This window comes from Siniperca chuatsi, linkage group LG11 (genome assembly GCF_020085105.1).
Source record: "Siniperca chuatsi isolate FFG_IHB_CAS linkage group LG11, ASM2008510v1, whole genome shotgun sequence".
NCBI classification, from domain to species: domain Eukaryota; kingdom Metazoa; phylum Chordata; class Actinopteri; order Centrarchiformes; family Sinipercidae; genus Siniperca; species Siniperca chuatsi.
The window spans coordinates 19,367,646-19,385,874 of NC_058052.1; the positions used below are offsets into that span (position 1 = coordinate 19,367,646).

Below are 18,229 nucleotides of genomic sequence, written 5' to 3' on the forward strand. Positions count from 1 at the left end.
GCTTTTGTTTCCTTTCTCTTTTTTGTTTTCTTTTTTGTAATTTTCATTTAAGTGGATAAACTAGTAAAACACAGTTTCAGACATTTAAATTTGCCCAAAGATTTGCCTGAGATTATGCTTTTCGTCATGCCTCAGACAGCACTGTAATTAATAATGTATCTGTTTCAGCACCTCTAATATGCAAAAAAAAAAAAAAAAAAAACAACCCTGCCCATCATGTTTATTATGTAAAGCCAGCTGAGCCTATATCAAACTTGACTGGGGATTTAGAGTTTTTTGCAAAATGAATGCCACAAATAATATACTGACGCACTCCAGATGAACTGGATCATCCTATTTTGCAATCTCTGTAGTCCCCAATCCTATTTTCATTCAATACAGCATTTGATTAGCTGACCCAAATTCCTGCTTGCAAAGTTCTTCTCAAAAGTTTTAGATGTCTTTTGGGACGTTTTAGGTTTTGAACGTGTTGCCATAATACTTTCATTACAAGTCAGACTATTGCAGATCACATTGTCATTCATTGTTTTTCTAAGGCCAGTTGGTTTGTCTGACATGGGAACTATTGGAATTAACAGCTTACCACATTTAAAGGTCAGGTACGCGATTCTGAAGAAATCCAATACCATGACAAATACGATGACATTTGATATATGATATATAGAGCAAACAACAACACAGCAAGTAATGCAGCTAACGTTAGCTAGGTTGTGGGTTAGCTTAGCTAGGTTGTGGGTTAGCAAATTGTCGCTACAGTTGCTGCTGTGAAGCTAACAGCCAGAGAGGACGAGACGTTTCCCAGAGCCAGCACACCAGCTCCAGACAGCGATACTCACAACTCTCCTGCTTCTATAGCAAACATCACAACAACAGCATATCTTGGCAAACTAGAGAGTAAGCTGAATGTCTGTGGGCAAGTAATTTAATGTTACCTGACACACCAATCATGGCTGGAATGGCTGGAATAGTGTTGTGTGGCCTGGTCCAAGCCACTTTGTTTGTTTCCCATTTACAGAGCCAGGGCTGTGTACAAACACCGGATTTTTTTTCAGCGCACACACAGAATGGACAGCTAGTGGGCCTTGAGGAGATATTCGCTGAATTTGACAAAAAGACGTGTACTGGATTGGAATCGCATGCCCCACCTTTACGGTGGCCCAGACTAGATTCATTACCATGCATGCATTACCGTGCAGGCTCATGAAGGGATTGGAAATACTGAGAAGATGAATGTGAATGAGGAGCCACAGGTTGACATGATCTACAACGTTAAAACAAACTGTCTGGTGCGGACACTGCATATAATCCTTGAATTATACATTTAAACATTTCAGTTATACATCAGGAATCTCAAAACTGACGAAGGATCTGTTCTTCTGAAAAAAGTAGGCCTATTTAGGCCTTATTTTTAGGTAGGATTTTTAACACTGTGAACCACTTTGAATTGGAACCAGTGTGACTTACTCTTTCCATTGATATGAGTATTTCTGATCCATCACAGATAAACGTCCATAAATCTACTTAGAAATCATACAAAAAAGACATTCTTTTTAACTCCAGATCTTATCTCATAATCTCCAAATACAGACGTTTTCTGCAGTTTCAAAAGTAATCCAGTTGATTGTTGTCTGTACATTTGTGGTTACAGAGCAAACAGGAACTGCTAGCAGCTAATGACTCTCCATGGTGCAGATTCACCAAATTGTAAACATAAGGCTCAGTGTATCCCACAGCATTACCCAAAGCATGATAGGAACCCTGGTGGGAAAATCTAAAATATATTCATCCCATAAGAAAAAGAAAAACAACAGATGTCACAAAATCCATGAAAATAAACCTTTCTTGCTTTACATGATCCATATACTGTATGGCATGCCTACAGTAGCTAAGACATGTAGTAACAGTGCCAGAAGCCTGTAAATGAAGGGGCTGGAAACTGAGCAAAAGCAGCCTTAAGTTCAAAGAGGTTAATGGACTGGACTGCTTCACTCACAGAGTCGTGTACAGTATGAATTTGCTATACTGTCATTTTGATTAGACCAGGAGGGTTCAATCACCTCTGCAGCTCTTCTGACCTCTGACCTGCCTGAAAATAAATCCCTGCAGGGGTATCAATATGATCATTTTATTGCTAAAATACATTTACATTTACAGACACTGTAAAGCTCTTACATATACATTAGGTCTGTCTATAAAATGTAGACTCAAAATATCATACTAATATAACAATAATGAAGAAAGAATAATAATATAATTCAAAATTCATCTTTAGCATTGTTAATAGTGGTTTTCATTGCCAAATTCAAATGCAACACCTCTTTTGTGCAGTTAAAAATGCAACATAACAATAATATCACTTTATATTTTTCCTCCAAAATGTTGACAGCTTTAAAGTATTCAAATAATTATTTTGTACCTGTGTGAGAAAGAGCAGACATGAAAGACGAATGGATTTCTAATAATAACACCATAGCTAAAACAAAATATTACTATTTCAACTGTAAATGTCATCACAAAAACAGTTTATCACGATGCCCAAAATACACATACATACATACATACATACATACATACATACATAAACAATAGTAGTTTAGTAAATAATAATTTAGATCCCTTTGGGAGGAATTCAGTTGTCAAACAGCAACAATCAAAACATTTAATATGACTAAACAACACTAAATAAATAAAACAGTCAAATTCACCAGACCACAAAAGGACATCAACAAAAAACTGTCATCCAGTCAGACTATCAGTCAAGCTGTGTACCGGTGTGCTATTAAAAGGGTGTGAATTGCATATGAAAGAGCACCTAATCTGATCAGTGGAACACCAGGGAACAGTAAAATGATCTCTGAGGGAGGACATGTTGCCCATCAGAACAGCAAGCTGTTCTATATAATGCTCCTGGTTTTCTCCTCCAACCTTCTTTAAACCTCCTACTCATCAGACTCAAGAGTCACTCTTAAAGTGGAGCACTTTAGATGATCTTTTTCAGTCTCCTGAGATCACTCCTTTGTACACTGCTACCCTGGCATACAGATGTATAAAAGCGCATAACTTCCTTAAAAAGAAAAGCATGGGATTATGAAATAATGTCAGTATTCTTTCACTAGTCTCCTTAATAGTTCCTTTACTTAAGTAAAAGTACCAATGCAGCAATCTAAATATACTCCATTACAAGTAAAAGTCCTGCATTCAAAATCATACTTAAAAAAAAGTACAGAAGTATTACTAACAATTGAATAACTACTAATTTACTTAAAGTATCAAAAGTAAAAGTACTGCAGAAAAATGGTCCCTGTGACTGACGTCTTATAATATATGACATTATTAGATTGTTAATACGGATGCATTGATGCATACAGTAAGTAGCACTGATGTAGCAGGTTGAGGTGGAGTTAGTCTTAAGATGTTTCCCAACCCTGGTGTTGGGCCCCATCTTAAGGGTCAAAAGATAAATCTGAGGGGTCGTGAGATGATTAATGGGGTATAAAACAAGTTCTGATTGATATTCATATTGATCAAATTCGTATTGATATTTTGGGCTTTTCTTAAATCTTTGCTTTTTATGTGAAATATTGGATAATTTGGGCTACAAACAATTATTTAAATGAAACCATCTAAGAAGTTTAGAAAGGGAATATCTTTTTGATGGAACTGCTATCAACTCATAGACATCTGAAACATGGAAAGGAATTCCAACCAGACTATACTGTATTTCTACATACTGTAATAATCCAAATATAACCACAAATACAAAGTCTCTTTCCTTGTCTTTAGATAAAGCTCAGCTGGAAGAATACTTCCACACCACACTTGGCAGGGCTCCAATCTGCTGGGGTTTTGGCACAGAGCTGGTAATATGATGAAATCAAAGGGTGTTTTCCCCCCGGACTCTGAGGCCGGCCTTTCTTGACAACTTGACTAATTCCAGTCCAAGGTTTAGTCCGCTATAAATCTTATAGAAGAGTCTGCAATATGTTAAATGGAAGACAGAAGCTCCCTTGTTACCAGGAATTGATCTTTATATACTTTTACTAGAAAAGCAACAATAAAACAGTCTTGGTTAATCTTTTATTTATCCCATGGAAAACCCTCCATCACATTATACTTAATACACATAATACTTTCTATATACTTAAAGAAAGGAAATCTTTGTACTGGATACTACATTACCACTGCTCAGCTTTATCAAATTTCATGTATCTGCCATTTAACTTGTGCTGGATGATTTCCTAAATGAAAATGAAATGAGCAAAATAGCAGGCAATGCAGGCAATACAGTGTCAGGGAGAGAAACTGTTCTATCAGTTATTGTGTGTGGGGATGACATTTAACATCTATCCTTAAAACGTCATCAGAAAAACCCTCTGCTTCACTTCAACAAAAGAAAAGAGACACTTAGCAAACCATCACATAGACAGACACTCGCCCTGTGTTTGAAGAATAGGAGACAGCAAGCTCTAACTGCACTGTCCTATATGTTATTTTTCATACTTTCCTGACTTTACTTTCATCTGACATTCATCCTGTCTGAGATGACAATCCAGAAAATGACATTTTTGAATGGATAATAAGTAAAAAGGTATATGGATGAGTCGCTTTTTGCTTGTAAATGTCTGTTTTCTTGAATTCCTCTGTATTTTGTGGACAGATGCAGATGACATGCACAAGCCCAGTCCGTCCCTGTATCTCTCCGACAGAAATGACTCTTTCTCCCTTTGACTTAATAACACACCATAATATAATATACAGTAAATTATATACATGTGGGACAATGTTGCTGGAAGAAATAGTACAGTGAATAAGGAGGAAGGGGTGTGTAAACAGGTTTAAATAACTTATGAGTCATAATTTATTAATAAATGCAGCCCAGTCACAAATATGTTCTTGTGCGCGCATACACACACATACACACACATATGCATACACATAAGCATCCTGACCTCTCAAAGCTGTGACAATCACCTCAGTGGTAAAGGAAAAGCCAATCTATATTTCACTCACACACACACATACACCCGGTGCGTGTGGATGTGTGTGTGTGTGTGTGTGTGTTAGAGAGCGAGAGAGCAGAGATGTGCATATTTTATGCATACACACAGTAAACTCCTTTTATAGCATTAATAGCTCTGCCTATTCAGACCATGTCAAGCATTGCAACCTTTGTATCTGTTAGCTTATTTGTGTGTTAAGATCACAGTTTACTGCTACGCACCCCTGTGGTTTATGCAAAACATTCAGTAAATAATCAAATTACATGGCAGAAACAGACAAGGTAAACGACTGGTGAACAACATATAAATAAACTGTTTCCTATACTGTTCATAATGACCAAAAAGTGACACTATTAACAGAGAGTTGTCAACAAATTAAACTAAACATGAATAATAGATGTCGACACCATGAAGGGGTTACAAGTTGAGAACAGCAGGAAATAACTGGTGGCAGACTAGACACACAGTTGATGATGATTACATGTTTTCATTATCTGATGGTTTTAAATCAGGGACAGTCAGTCGTGTGCTGTGGAGCGCCAGAGGGAAGCAGGTTTTCTCTCCAACCAAGCACAACGCCAGGTGATTTGACTGATGAGTTCCACCTCTCTGGCTGAGGGTGGGCTAATCAGCGAGACCTCCTGCTGTGCTGTTTGGTTGGAACGGAGACTTGCCTATCTTCCTGTCACAGCAGTGTCAGAGTCTATTAGAGCAGCAGCTCCTAAGTCAGGTCCTGGTGTTCTTTCTGGCCATTTTGTCAAGGATGAATTTATATGAAAAGTGAATAAAATTAATTAGCTGGTGGGACAAAAAAACAGCATGCTGGCTCAGGATCTGTGATGAGGAACTATTGATTACAGGATAATCAGAGAATCTTCTTTTAATGAAAAAGTGAGATCCCAAAGCAGAATTATCTTTTAATGCCTCAGTATAAACTTAATAAAGAGTGTTTATGAAGAGGATAAATTAGAATGTATATTAAGGGCGGGCTTTAATCAACCTGATCATATTTGTCTGTTAAATATTTGTCTGTTAAATATAAGGCTACAGCCAGCAGGCAGCTAGCTTAGCTTAGCACAAAGACTTGACACAGGAAACAGCTACCCTGGCTCTAAAATCCACCCACCAGCACCTGTAAAGCACAAGTGAACACATTATATCTCATTTGTTTAAACCGTACAAAAACTGAAGTGATAAAAACAACAATTTGACGTTTTACAGGAGGTGATGTGTCTAACTATTTTTTGGCTCTGAGCAGTTTCCAGGCAACCGGCGGAAACTCCTGGAAACTGCTGGTCGTACTGAAAGAAATAGTCTGACACATAACCCCTAAATGGTGAATTGACGTTTTTACACTTTTTGTAGTTTTTGTATGGATTACACAAACGAGATATAATGTGTTAATTTGTGATCTTTAGAGTTGTTGGTAGGTGGATTTTGTTACCATTTAACAGAGCCAGGCTAGCTGTTTTCCCCTGTTGTCTTTGTGCCAAGCTAAGCTTAACCTGGTTGTAGCCTTATATTTAACAGACAGATACAAGAGTGGTATCAATCTTATCAACTACTGTAACTCTCTGCCAGAAAGCAAATAAGTGTATTATTTCAAACTATTCCTTTAAACCCGAAAATGCCAAATTATTATTAGAAGCGATTAGATTTCAAGTTTTGTTTTCATTTTTTGTTTCAAAAGTATCTTCTTTTTAGAGAATATAAAGACATGGCTGTAAAGATATTAGTAAATTTTGTATTTGAACAAAGCTATATGCACGAATACCAACATAATAACCTAATTTCTGAATTCCAAAATACAGATTAAAGATATATAATTTTGATTTAAAACATGCTGATACATGTGTGAATGTTTTATATACATGAAAGTAAAGTTGTATGTGCTGGTGTACAATATTACTGGGGAAACTGACAGAAAGAGCAGGAAATTGGTAAATTGACCCTTTGTGTTTTCTCCTAGTGGAGGCCCTTCACCTAGGAACTCTGATGGCTGCACATGGTTACTTCTTCCCCATCTCAGACCACGTCCTCACTCTCAAAGATGATGGCACTTTCTATAGGTTTCAGGTAAGAATAATTTCTAAGGTAATATTTTTTTCAAAGACCTAAGAAGAGGAAAGCTTAAAAGACCTTAATTGTAGTGCTGGGGTCAAGGACTTTCAGTTGAGTCCAATAAAACAAAAAATTGTATACTTTTATTTGAAGACTGAATTATTTCATCCACATTTTTATTAGGGGCATATTGTGTCAAACATGTTTAATGTCAAATAACTCTGTTTCAGCCAGATTAAGGCTGTTCATCCCATAATTTTTAAACAGGCTATACCATGTGTTATGTCATCACCTGAACTATAGAGAACATTTCGCTTATGTATGAATAGCAAGTTTTAACCCAGAGTTTCTTAAGAGTCCGGAGTCATGTGCTATGCTAACAGGGTTGCAGTGGATTTCTAGGACTGATGAATTGTTATTTGTTTAATGTATTTTTCATATAGGAAAAAATACATGTAAGGGGCGAGCACACAGAGATGCGCCGCTAGAAACGCGTCGCCAGCAAAACCATTGTTTTCCTATGCTACGGCGCGCCAGGCGTATCCTGCGCTCTTGCGCCACACTTCGCGTTTTTCTAGCGGTTTTTAGACGCGTATAAAAAGTTTAAATATCCTCAACTTTTTAGCGCAAGGCGCGGAATCACACCGATAGTCAATATCAAACTTGGCCCAGGCAGCCAATCAAATCAAGCAAGAGGCGGGCTTTACTACTTCACCACTTTCTTCCTGTTGCGTGAGCAGCCAGGTGGAATTTCCGGTATAATGCCGTTTACTATGCCGATAAATGGACCACGAGAGAGCAGGGGGGCAGGCAACCCCGCTCCTCAGACGCACCAGCTGTTTTGACGTTTTTGAACCGCATGTAGCGGTGCGTGTCTGTGTGATCGCCTCTTTAGTAGGTTTGAAATATGCTGTATTGTCATTTCTATATAAAACATCTGAAGCTCTTTCCATGCTGTTTAAAATAAAGTACATAAATCACTTTACACATGACACATTTCCAACTCTTAATAGCTGAGAATTTTGGAGTCTATAAATGGGGTGACATGCCAGAGAAAAAGTTGAGATATCTGTTAAAGTGCCTCTGCGTGAGATGCTGGAGTCAAAACGGTAATTAGGAGTTGCTGTGGACCATAATACTACTTACAGGTTCATGAAAAAAGTTTTTAAAAAACAACAACAACACATGCTGTAAATCAATGGGCAAAGTAAATCAATGGGCTGTTCGTGTTAGTAGTAGGCTCCACTTTGCTCTTTACTTGTAATAGGTTTTCATCTGAAGCCAGTCCATACAATGCTGCCCAAGGAGGGTCAAGATTCATGCTGGTGTCTGTTCTCAGCGCTCACTGAAAGGAGCTTATGTGCTTTAGATGTTATGCCCATTATACAACAAAATGTTTTATTGTGACAGATGCAGGGCCGTGACTGTGTGCCCACCTCGCATGATTCAAAACAATATGTGGTTAGCTGTACGCTGTCAACAATGTACGGTTTCTTTTTGTTTTGTTTCTTAATGACCTGTTTTTCCTTTCAGACTCCATACTTTTGGCCATCAAACTGCTGGGAACCAGAAAACACAGACTATGGTGAGAGAGCTGTTCTGTTGTCTAACTGCTACTTTGTGCATTGAGCAGTATGTACTGAAGAGGCTAATGATGCAGACTGCTTGTGTAGTGCATAAAATACATTTGCCCAGTCGATATGTTATTACTGCTGATGCTACGAAAAAGGAACACAAATGATGCAACTGCAGTATGTGAATGGTAGATAGAAACATAAAATCACATTTTGTTTTAGATGCTTGGCCCACAGTTAGAATCAGTCATAGTGCAGTTGGCAGCATGCAATCACTCTCTGTGCTTTCTGTCTTTTTTATATTTTATATATTTACATTTTCAGTGTACTCCAACCTCAGTCAATTGCCTCAGTCATACTCTGACTGAGACAGACTGATTACAGTGAAGGAAACCAGGGATGCGTGCACCTGTTGTGCACATTTGGCTAAATGTTTTAATGGTGATACAGGGATGAGCTTTTCATTGTTTACAGCGGAGCAGAGTGGAGATAAACATTTCATAATGCCAAAAATGGTTTGGGTGAATAGCCGCAGCCTTACAGGTCTTTCATTTGTTGTTTGAGTTGTAGGAGATGCTAATGCTCACTGTGGGAATAATCCTGTGAGTGTTAGGGGAAGTTTGAACGTCTCAGATGTAGCAACTGATTCACGTGAATGATGCCTCTTAATGAAAACAGTCTAATGACATAATCAAGCTTCCACATAATGGTCAGTTAACAAAGGATGAAGGGATGATGATAGTACAGGAAGACATCAAAAGTCAGGTGCACACACACATACACACAAGCACACACTGTAACAGACGCTCAGACACCATGCACAGTCAATGACCTTTGTGATTTGCAGGCCAGTTTAAATGTGCAGTTGAGAGGATTAAATGAGTAAACGCAGGGCCACTTAAGGCTGTTAAAACCAAGCTGAGATCCCGTTCTCCCTCTATTACCAATCTCTCTGTCTCTCTGTGTCTCTCTGTCTCTCTCTCTCAGCTGTTTACCTCTGCAAAAGAACAATGCAAAATAAAGCACGTCTGGAGCTTGCAGACTATGAAGCGGTAAGTGAAAGAGGTCTTTTAGTGTCAGCACTCCCCTCTTCACATATCTGTTCTGTTCCTGTGTTGGCACCACTCTCAGGCGTTATCTCTTGCCTTTTTGTGCATACTGACACTGAGAACATTTGTTTTTCTGTGTGTTACTGCATCATTTATAACTTTCCTTTCACCAAAGCTACTAAATGAATCACTGGGTTAGTTACACTCAGGGTTTTTTCTTTTGTTTTTGAGCAGGGATCATTAAATATGGTATCCAGCCATGCACTGTACATAGTAAACATTATCAGACCAGATCCCTCTAAAGCCCTCCCCCCCTTTTTTTGTTCTTTGTTTCACTTGCAGGAGAGCTTAGCAAGGCTACAGAGAGCTTTCGCCAGGAAATGGGAGTTCATTTTTATGCAAGCAGAAGCACAAGCGAAGTAGGTTTCTATAAGAACCACACACACATTGAGCCATTATGAGTGAGTCCTCTTACACCCTCTTTATGACATGATTAAACTTAGTGGTTTGCTACAACTTCCCTGTAATTACCAGCACACAACTTGATGAACTGCACATTAAACATGTGATGGAGTAAACTAATCATACGTGTGTTGGAATAAGCCACATGTTCTGTAAAAACAGTTCTGAACTCTTTTTTTTTTCTTTCAGAGTGGACAAGAAAAGAGACAAAATTGAGAGGAAAATTCTCGACAGTCAGGAAAGAGCATTCTGGGACGTGCACAGACCAGTGGTGAGTAAAATTACTGATGTTGCTGTTACCGATATCTTTGCTGACATTATCAACATCATCTTAATTGTTCTTGCAAAAGTGAATGATATTGAAAAAGTAATTTCACACTGACCACACTCCACTCCACCACACACAGAGAAAAGAATAGAATAAACATAAAAATAATAATAATAAAAAGAAGAAGCATTACATGGTTATTCATTTACGCTCCCTGGGTTATTTTTATCTAATCAACACATTTCACAGGCAGTAGGGAAGGCTCGAACTGTGTGACAATGAAATTTTTCAAAATGTTTCACTTACAAGCACGTCATAGATTATGTCATTTGTATATGAGCTATACAATCCTGATTCCTGTGACATATGAAAGGTGTAAAGAGGTGAACACACCGTAAATCCCCCGTCTTGTATTCCTCTGCCACACACATGAAATGCCACATCAATAACTGTCACATCAGCTTCACTGCTGCTCTTTACCTTGTTCATGCACACTTGCTTAGCATTAGCATTTAGTTCCCCCAGCGGTTAAAGAGTCTCCTCTGCTGTATTTCTCTGAAAGCCATTGCTTCATGCTAAATTGGAAAATAAGTTAATTTATGTGTCCTTGGAGCAACATAATCAATATTAATTCAAATTTCACAGTGACGCCGTCAAGCTACTTAACTTTGTTCTTCTGGAAAAGACCTAGATTAGACCACTTGTTCAATCAGCCAGAATTTGCACACTAAGACTCTGATTTCCCACTAGTTTACTTGTTTTGCTAGAATTGGCACATTCCATGTTTAATTAACCACCATCTGACACATTGTCCTGGAGACTTCTCTGAATCACTTCAAATCCCAGCCAAGCATATTGGATTTGATTAACTGAAACTCATATAATGGTAGAAATTTTGCACCTTCACCGTTTGTGGTGTCATCCTAGAGGGCAAAGCATAATGTCATAAAAATTTAAGTTGAATTAACTCATGATTTTCTTATTTTCTCCTCATTCTTCTCACAGCCTGGATGTGTGAATACAACAGAAGTCGACATAAAGAAGTCCTCCAGAATGAAAAACCCCCACAAAACCAGAAAGGTACAGTACAACTTACCACTGATACACCTTTCTTTTAAGGTCAGGGTTGATAACACTGTAACAGACAGGCTTGTAGTTCCTTGCTGTGCTTGTCAGCAGCTGTGAGGTTCTATTTTATTTTTTATGTTTTTTGTCATCTCAGTCTGTGTATGGGCTGCAAAACGATATCCGTACCCACAGCCCAACCCACGCCCCCACCCCAGAGGCCAAGCAGCCTACAGAAGAAGAACTGCAGGAACAGGTTAGACCTGCAGGTGGCGCTCTACTATTAAAGAAGTCAATGCTAGCACTCAAAGTGTAGTTGTAGTTCTTATTTTTCATCTGTAACTTTATATTTACATCATTTATGGTATGCAATTAATTGCATTAACATTTTAATAAAATTATGATATGTACTGTACGTAACTAAGCACAGTAGTACAGAGTTTGAAGTGCACACATAAAGTCACAGTGGGTATGTATGTGCAGTTGGTATGTAAATATACTTGCAAACCAACAATTCCTTATGAATTCATGTAGACTGATGTATGCTAATTGTTCACTGCTATGGTTTCAGATCACCTTTTGGCAATTGCAATTAGACAGGCATCGACTGAAAATGTCCAAAGTGGCGGAGAGGTGAGCAATGTTCTTTGTGTCTTTATTCAGTTTAGCCATTGATCTGTTTATTGAGCCTTTAAACGGCCTAACATGGTTTGGAATTAAGAGCTCCGATGACTATGAGGAGTGATTGGGCCCAGACAGTGCCTTCAGTGAGCGTCAGGGCTGACAATGCCAGATACTGGATGGTACACAAAGTGTCGATTTGTCATTTTCTTCGCTGAAAAGAGAGGTGCATTCAGCAAAGAGTTCTCTATCCTTTTGTCAAATACAGGATCAAGCCCTCTTGACAGGCTCTACCTTTATTTCAATTTGAAGTATTTGCTCTCAAGAGGATTTCACTTCTCCTTTTGTCAGTTAAAACGTACAAATAAACAACTCAGTCATAATCACTCACAGAAAGGTATGGAGCATAATTTCACCAGACGTGATAATGTGATTATAATATACATCAGATTTCCACCAGTGATACAGATTGATGTCATTCATATGTTCTCTGTTGTTTCTCCTCAACATACAGTTTGCTGGGCTACACAGAGCAGTACGTTGAATACGACCCCTTCCTCACGCCTCCAGATCCATCCAACCCCTGGATCTCAGATGACGCCACAATCTGGGAGTTGGAAGCCAGGTGGGTACATGAGAAGAGCAATACAGATATTTAGATGGATACATAGAACGGTTGATATATTTTTACAGTTTATACTGTAAAGTGTTTTGTTGCACACATACATCCACATTTTTGTGTGTCCTCCAGTAAGGAGCCAGGCCAGCAGAGAGTAAAGAGGTGGGCTTTTGGCATCGATGAGGTTCTCAAAGATCCTGTGGGGAGAGAGCAGTTCCTCAAGTTCCTGGAGTCTGAGTTTAGCTCAGAGAATCTCAGGTACACGATGAAATACACACCAACCTGCACACACACACAAAATACTTGTTTTTGTTACTTATGAGAACATTGTATTGCCTGAAATTAAATCCTTGGAGGCTTTGCCTAACCTTAAAGCCTCAATCTGTATTTTTGAATACATAAATATGAAGTATATTCACATGCATTACTAGATAGTTTTACTTGATGAAATTAAATAGCATTTTGTTTCTCAGCTGATTATAATTGAAAATATTGGATTGTTTTACTGCCACATTTACTCCAAAGTGATGTAAATAATCCTTTTACATCATCATAGAACTAGACCTTAGATATAGTTGTAACGTAATCCATGTATTTAAAGACCTCTCAACAGTGGTGGAAGAAGTACTCAGACCTTTTACCTAAGTAAAAGTAGTAATACAGCAATGTAAAAATACTCCATCACAAGTAAAAGTCCTGCATTCAAAATATACTAAAGTAAAGATACAGAAGTATTATCAGCTAAATGTATTTAAAGTATCAAAAGTAAAAGTATTCAGTATGCAGAATGGCCATTTTCATAGTGTTAGAATATTATATTTTGTATTATATTTGATTATTATTATTAATCCATTAACTTGTTTAACTACTTTATTAATATGTATTAGGTAGTTTGATCAATAACAATTCATCATATTTTGTAAGATGATCATATGTTTTATATGTAATATCTTAATCTGCAAAGCAACCAGCAACTACAGCTGTCAAATAAATGTAAAAAGTACATTTGCCTCTGCAATGTAGTGAGTGAAAGTATAAAGTAACATAAAATGGAAATACTCAGGTGAAGTACCTCAAAAATGTACTTAAGTATAGTACTTGAGTACATGTACTTAGTTACTTTCTGCCACTGCCTGGCAATCAATATAGCAAGTAAGAAAGCAGGATCCAGTCATGTGTTTTGATTTGGATTATGGACTGTGCCTTTAACCGTAACTGCTACATGTCTAATCCCAACCCTTACAGTTGCCTAAACTGTAACCTTAACCACAAACCAAGTCTTGATCCTAAAATAAATGGTTAACTTTCGTGGGACCAGCTTTTTTTTCCCACATGGGTCCCCACAATGTGACTGTGTGAACAGATATTTGTTGCCACAACGTGTTTAATACAAGCACACAAACATGAATGCACACGTGAGAGACTGCCCCCCCCCATACACACAAATGAAATGTTCACATACACTATATGAAACACACTTGCAGGAATCTCACTGTACATGCCCGTGTGGTTATATTGGACTAACTGAACATCAGTTTTCTGTGATTCTCTGATGATAAGAGACATGATCAATAATATCTCAATAATATCACTTGAATGTGTTTTTACTGACTGTACAAATGCTAAAATAATTATTGGTACATTTCCATGTCAACAACAACATGGAAGCTAACAACTATCACTGTTATTACTGGGACCGTTGCTTCTTCCCATTTATAACAAGTAACCTACAGTAATATTGTTTCATCAAAGCAGGGTGAGCTGGTGGATGCAGCTTTTTTTTTGTTGAAAATATGCACAACTATAGCTGTGGCTGGAATAATACACGTGGGCAGGAATATTATGTTAATCGGTTTATTCATGGTATCAGGAATACTGCAGAGTATCAAATGTGCATGCTAACAGCTAAATATGAATAGAGTAACCACTGTGCAGGATAGCTCCTTTGCTCCCTCTGATGGTACATTCTTGTATTGTTTTTTCCCAAAGCTGATAAATGGTCAGTTTGATTAAATTATAATTTATTATCTCAGTTTATTATCTTGAGCGTTGTTTTAACTCTCCTGTAATTGAACATATATTTCAAGCCTAGTTTGACTTCTGACTTGAAATGAATGACGGTGTCAATGCACAATTTGCAGGAATGGTACCAGTGTGGATCTGACTTCCTTATCATTGCTAAGTTTTATGCCATCGTCTGTTTTAAAGAGTTTACTATTCGCTGTGCCACTTAAAATTTGTGGTCCAGAGTTACTGTATTAACAGGCAACTATCTTACTGTTAACCTTGGTCTGTAGGTTCTGGCTAGCGGTCCAGGAAGTAAAGAAGCGTCCCATCCGAGAAGTTCCAACTCGGGTTCAGGAGATCTGGCAGGAGTTTCTGGCCCCCGGAGCGCCCAGTGCCATTAACGTGGACTCCAAGAGCTACGACAAAACCACCCAGAATGTCAAAGATCCTGGACGCTACGCCTTTGAGGATGCACAGGTGCAAATGATACAAATACATTAAATCACATCAATAGCTCATTTCTGTAGTGGTTTATGTACAATTTTACACTGTACATAAGCATAGTGCAACTGATACAGCAGCAACATCATCACTCCTGGCAATTTATGAATCAGTGCTCTGTTTTGGTGGTCAATGGAATATTGCATTTTATAATTTCTGTGCAGCACTGTTACCTGTGTCTGATGCTTTTATACATTATTTTCACATTATGTGTTTCTACAACAGGAACACATCTACAAGTTGATGAAGAGTGATTCTTACAGCCGCTTCATCCGTTCCAGTGCCTACCAGGAGTTATTACAGGCCAAGAAGAAGGTAAAAACGCATAGCCTGACTCAAAACATTTGATAAACATTTAAGCTTGAAAATAAGAAGAGATGCAGAGAAGTACATGTACATGACAGTGCATGCTTACAACCTTTGTTGTTGTTGGTAATGCTGAAACCTGACCCCCTGGCACCCACAGTCACACCTTTTCAAAGTCTGTTAAATCACGCTTTAAACTTATTCCCAGTAATTCGTTAACATACAAAACAAGCATGGAAATTGAATTGCTGTTGCACTCACCTGTAGTGACATGTATTCTGCTACAGGGGCAGGGTTGATATAATTCTACTCTCTAAGTAAATACAGATATTTCTGACCACTAAGGGGCAGAAAATCATAGTAGATTTAGAACAATGTGGGCATCCAAATGGAGTTGTGTTTCTGTTCCTTTTAGTTGTGGTTTGGTCTCCACTAACTCCTCAACAAATAGCTAGTCTGTCTTGAGCTGCAGAGTTAGATGTCACTCCAAGCAACTCCTTGAAATTACATGCAGTCATTTGTGTTAATATAATATTGCTTAATGCAGGTTCAAGTATATGTCTCATACGAAAACGTACTGTATCTGAAATGGATATAAAATTCCTGAATACAGCGGCATATGTGGTAGAGTTGCTTAAAGGTGCAAACCAGGTCAAACCAAAAAGCATGTCAACCAAAATGGCACCCATATGCCAGCAATACCAATGAGGGGCAGAGAGAGTGAATGCAATGTATTAATAGAGTCTGCTTCAGGTGTGGATGATGGAGTAGGTAATCAGGACTCCTGTCGGGCTTGTAGAAACCATTATGAATAGCAGAGACACAGAGGCTGTCATAACATGATGAATAATTCACAATTATACAGGTGTATTTATGTGCTTAAAACCTGCTCTGTATCACACCTCTAGACTTTCTTTTCTCGTCATTCTGGCAAATAAGATTTTAGTATTATAGTTAGGGTTTTTTGAAAAATATCATGTGAATGCAGTACATTGGAAGTGACTCTTAACTATTTACCGAAGTTTGTTTTATACAATTTTTAACTTTTTTAAAAAAAATGGTTTTATAATGATGGCGGGGAACTCTTTCTCTATTCTGTTTTTGAAGTAGTCTGAACTGAAAGCACAGCTCTTGTCTATCTGACTTGCGAATTGTTTTTCTCTACATATTATAATTTATATATGACCCCTTTGAATCCTCTGCACGGTAAAATTACTTTACTTAAAGTGCCCTTTTTTTGTTCCCCCAGAAAAGTAAGAACTTGTTCTGAAGGCTCTTGCTTCCAGGTAATGTCCAACACAAAATGATGCGTACTGTACATTGTCATTTGGTTGTTGTATTGTCAGTGAAACTGCCAATTACTGTAGATATCTTGTGATAGCCACTCTTTATAGCATCTTTATGTTTTTAAATACACATACTATAAGTAATGTTACATTTACATTCAGCTCAAACCTTAAATGCACAGTGTATGCAATTCCAGCACAATGTCTATGGCTGCTCATATTGTTATTAAACCAGAAAATAAATGTATTTATTGTCTCTAATTCCAAATTACATATTTACCTCATTCTCTTTTCCCAACGCAGGGGAAACCAATAGCATCCAAGAGGCTGACCAATTGTGTGCCATCATGCTAAAATCAATGCCATCTCTCTCTCTCTGGGACATGGAGAGGGGGACCATATCATCTCTTTGTCATCATTGTCTGTCCATCCGCTCCTGGCTCAGCTGGGCAATGAGCTGGGCCATCTGTTCGTCTGTTGTCCACCGGATGTTGCATGTCCATGGAGAGGATGTTCCTTCTTCTCTCTCCTCTTACAGTACCTGATATATTTCCAGTATTCTCAGAAAGGAGGCACTGGTGGACTTGTGAGGACACTGACAGACTGGCGAGATGAAAAATGTCAAATCCAGTGTTCCAGTTCTTTCCATCGTAACTGCTGGATCGGAGCCCCCTCTCTCACTTCCAGCTGAAACAAATGATGTCAGAGAGAGAAAAAAGAAAAAAAACACATAGAAAAGATATAAAAAATGACAACTTAAACTGATAAATCTAACCAGTGTCATCGCTTTACATGATCTGAGGTCACAGATACTTTGTCACGCTATGGGAAGTGTTGTGCAGAATGAATATACAATATATATACATATATATTATGATTATTATTATTATGATTATTTATTGTGCATTTATTTTGCTTTGCATAATTTTATTTCACTACAATAATTAGCAGTTTTCATTGCACTTGTAAAGTCACATTCAAAATTACGAAAATGCTGTCTCCTGTCTTATGTAGAACATAATTCTTTGTTATTCTCTCCTGCATTTATTTTTATACCATATTTAAAGACACTTTTACTTACTTGTATTATTAAAGTTGGCCCTCTATCTGTTACTATGGCCTGAGCTTGGATTATTTGGAACTTTATGAACACAAAAAGTGCCACTTTAGCAATGATGATTTAGGGTAGCATTTATTCTACATGGTTGAAAGAATCCAAGAACAGTGCATGAACAATGCACTTTTGCATTCTACCACTAGATGGTGTTAAATGATTTCCTACAGCATGGATCTGGCTCCTTTCAAAAACCATCTCCTCCTCAACACAGATCAGCAAAATGCATCACGGTACTTTGCAGACAAATTAAGTTTTGTCATGCAAAAGTGCCATCATCCTCTGGTCTGCTGAAG

The 18,229-nt window shown here is 37.9% G+C and overlaps 1 protein-coding gene across 2 annotated transcripts in view; it reads left to right on the top strand.

Annotated features, from left to right (window-relative positions):
* rgs7a (regulator of G protein signaling 7a) overlaps nucleotides 1–17,932 on the top strand; it is a 51,641-nt gene extending 33,709 nt beyond the window's left edge. For both annotated transcript variants that reach the window (XM_044214196.1, XM_044214197.1), the window contains exons 5-18: nucleotides 6,970–7,076; nucleotides 8,595–8,646; nucleotides 9,623–9,687; nucleotides 10,027–10,103; nucleotides 10,336–10,417; nucleotides 11,420–11,494; nucleotides 11,637–11,735; nucleotides 12,051–12,112; nucleotides 12,615–12,725; nucleotides 12,852–12,977; nucleotides 15,017–15,203; nucleotides 15,453–15,542; nucleotides 16,783–16,819; nucleotides 17,123–17,932. In XM_044214196.1, coding sequence (XP_044070131.1) covers nucleotides 6,970–7,076; nucleotides 8,595–8,646; nucleotides 9,623–9,687; nucleotides 10,027–10,103; nucleotides 10,336–10,417; nucleotides 11,420–11,494; nucleotides 11,637–11,735; nucleotides 12,051–12,112; nucleotides 12,615–12,725; nucleotides 12,852–12,977; nucleotides 15,017–15,203; nucleotides 15,453–15,542; nucleotides 16,783–16,803 — 1,154 coding nt within the window. In that variant the 3' untranslated portion in view covers nucleotides 16,804–16,819; nucleotides 17,123–17,932. The remainder of the gene's footprint in view (nucleotides 1–6,969; nucleotides 7,077–8,594; nucleotides 8,647–9,622; nucleotides 9,688–10,026; nucleotides 10,104–10,335; nucleotides 10,418–11,419; nucleotides 11,495–11,636; nucleotides 11,736–12,050; nucleotides 12,113–12,614; nucleotides 12,726–12,851; nucleotides 12,978–15,016; nucleotides 15,204–15,452; nucleotides 15,543–16,782; nucleotides 16,820–17,122) is intronic.
* Nucleotides 17,933–18,229: the final 297 nt, after the last annotated feature.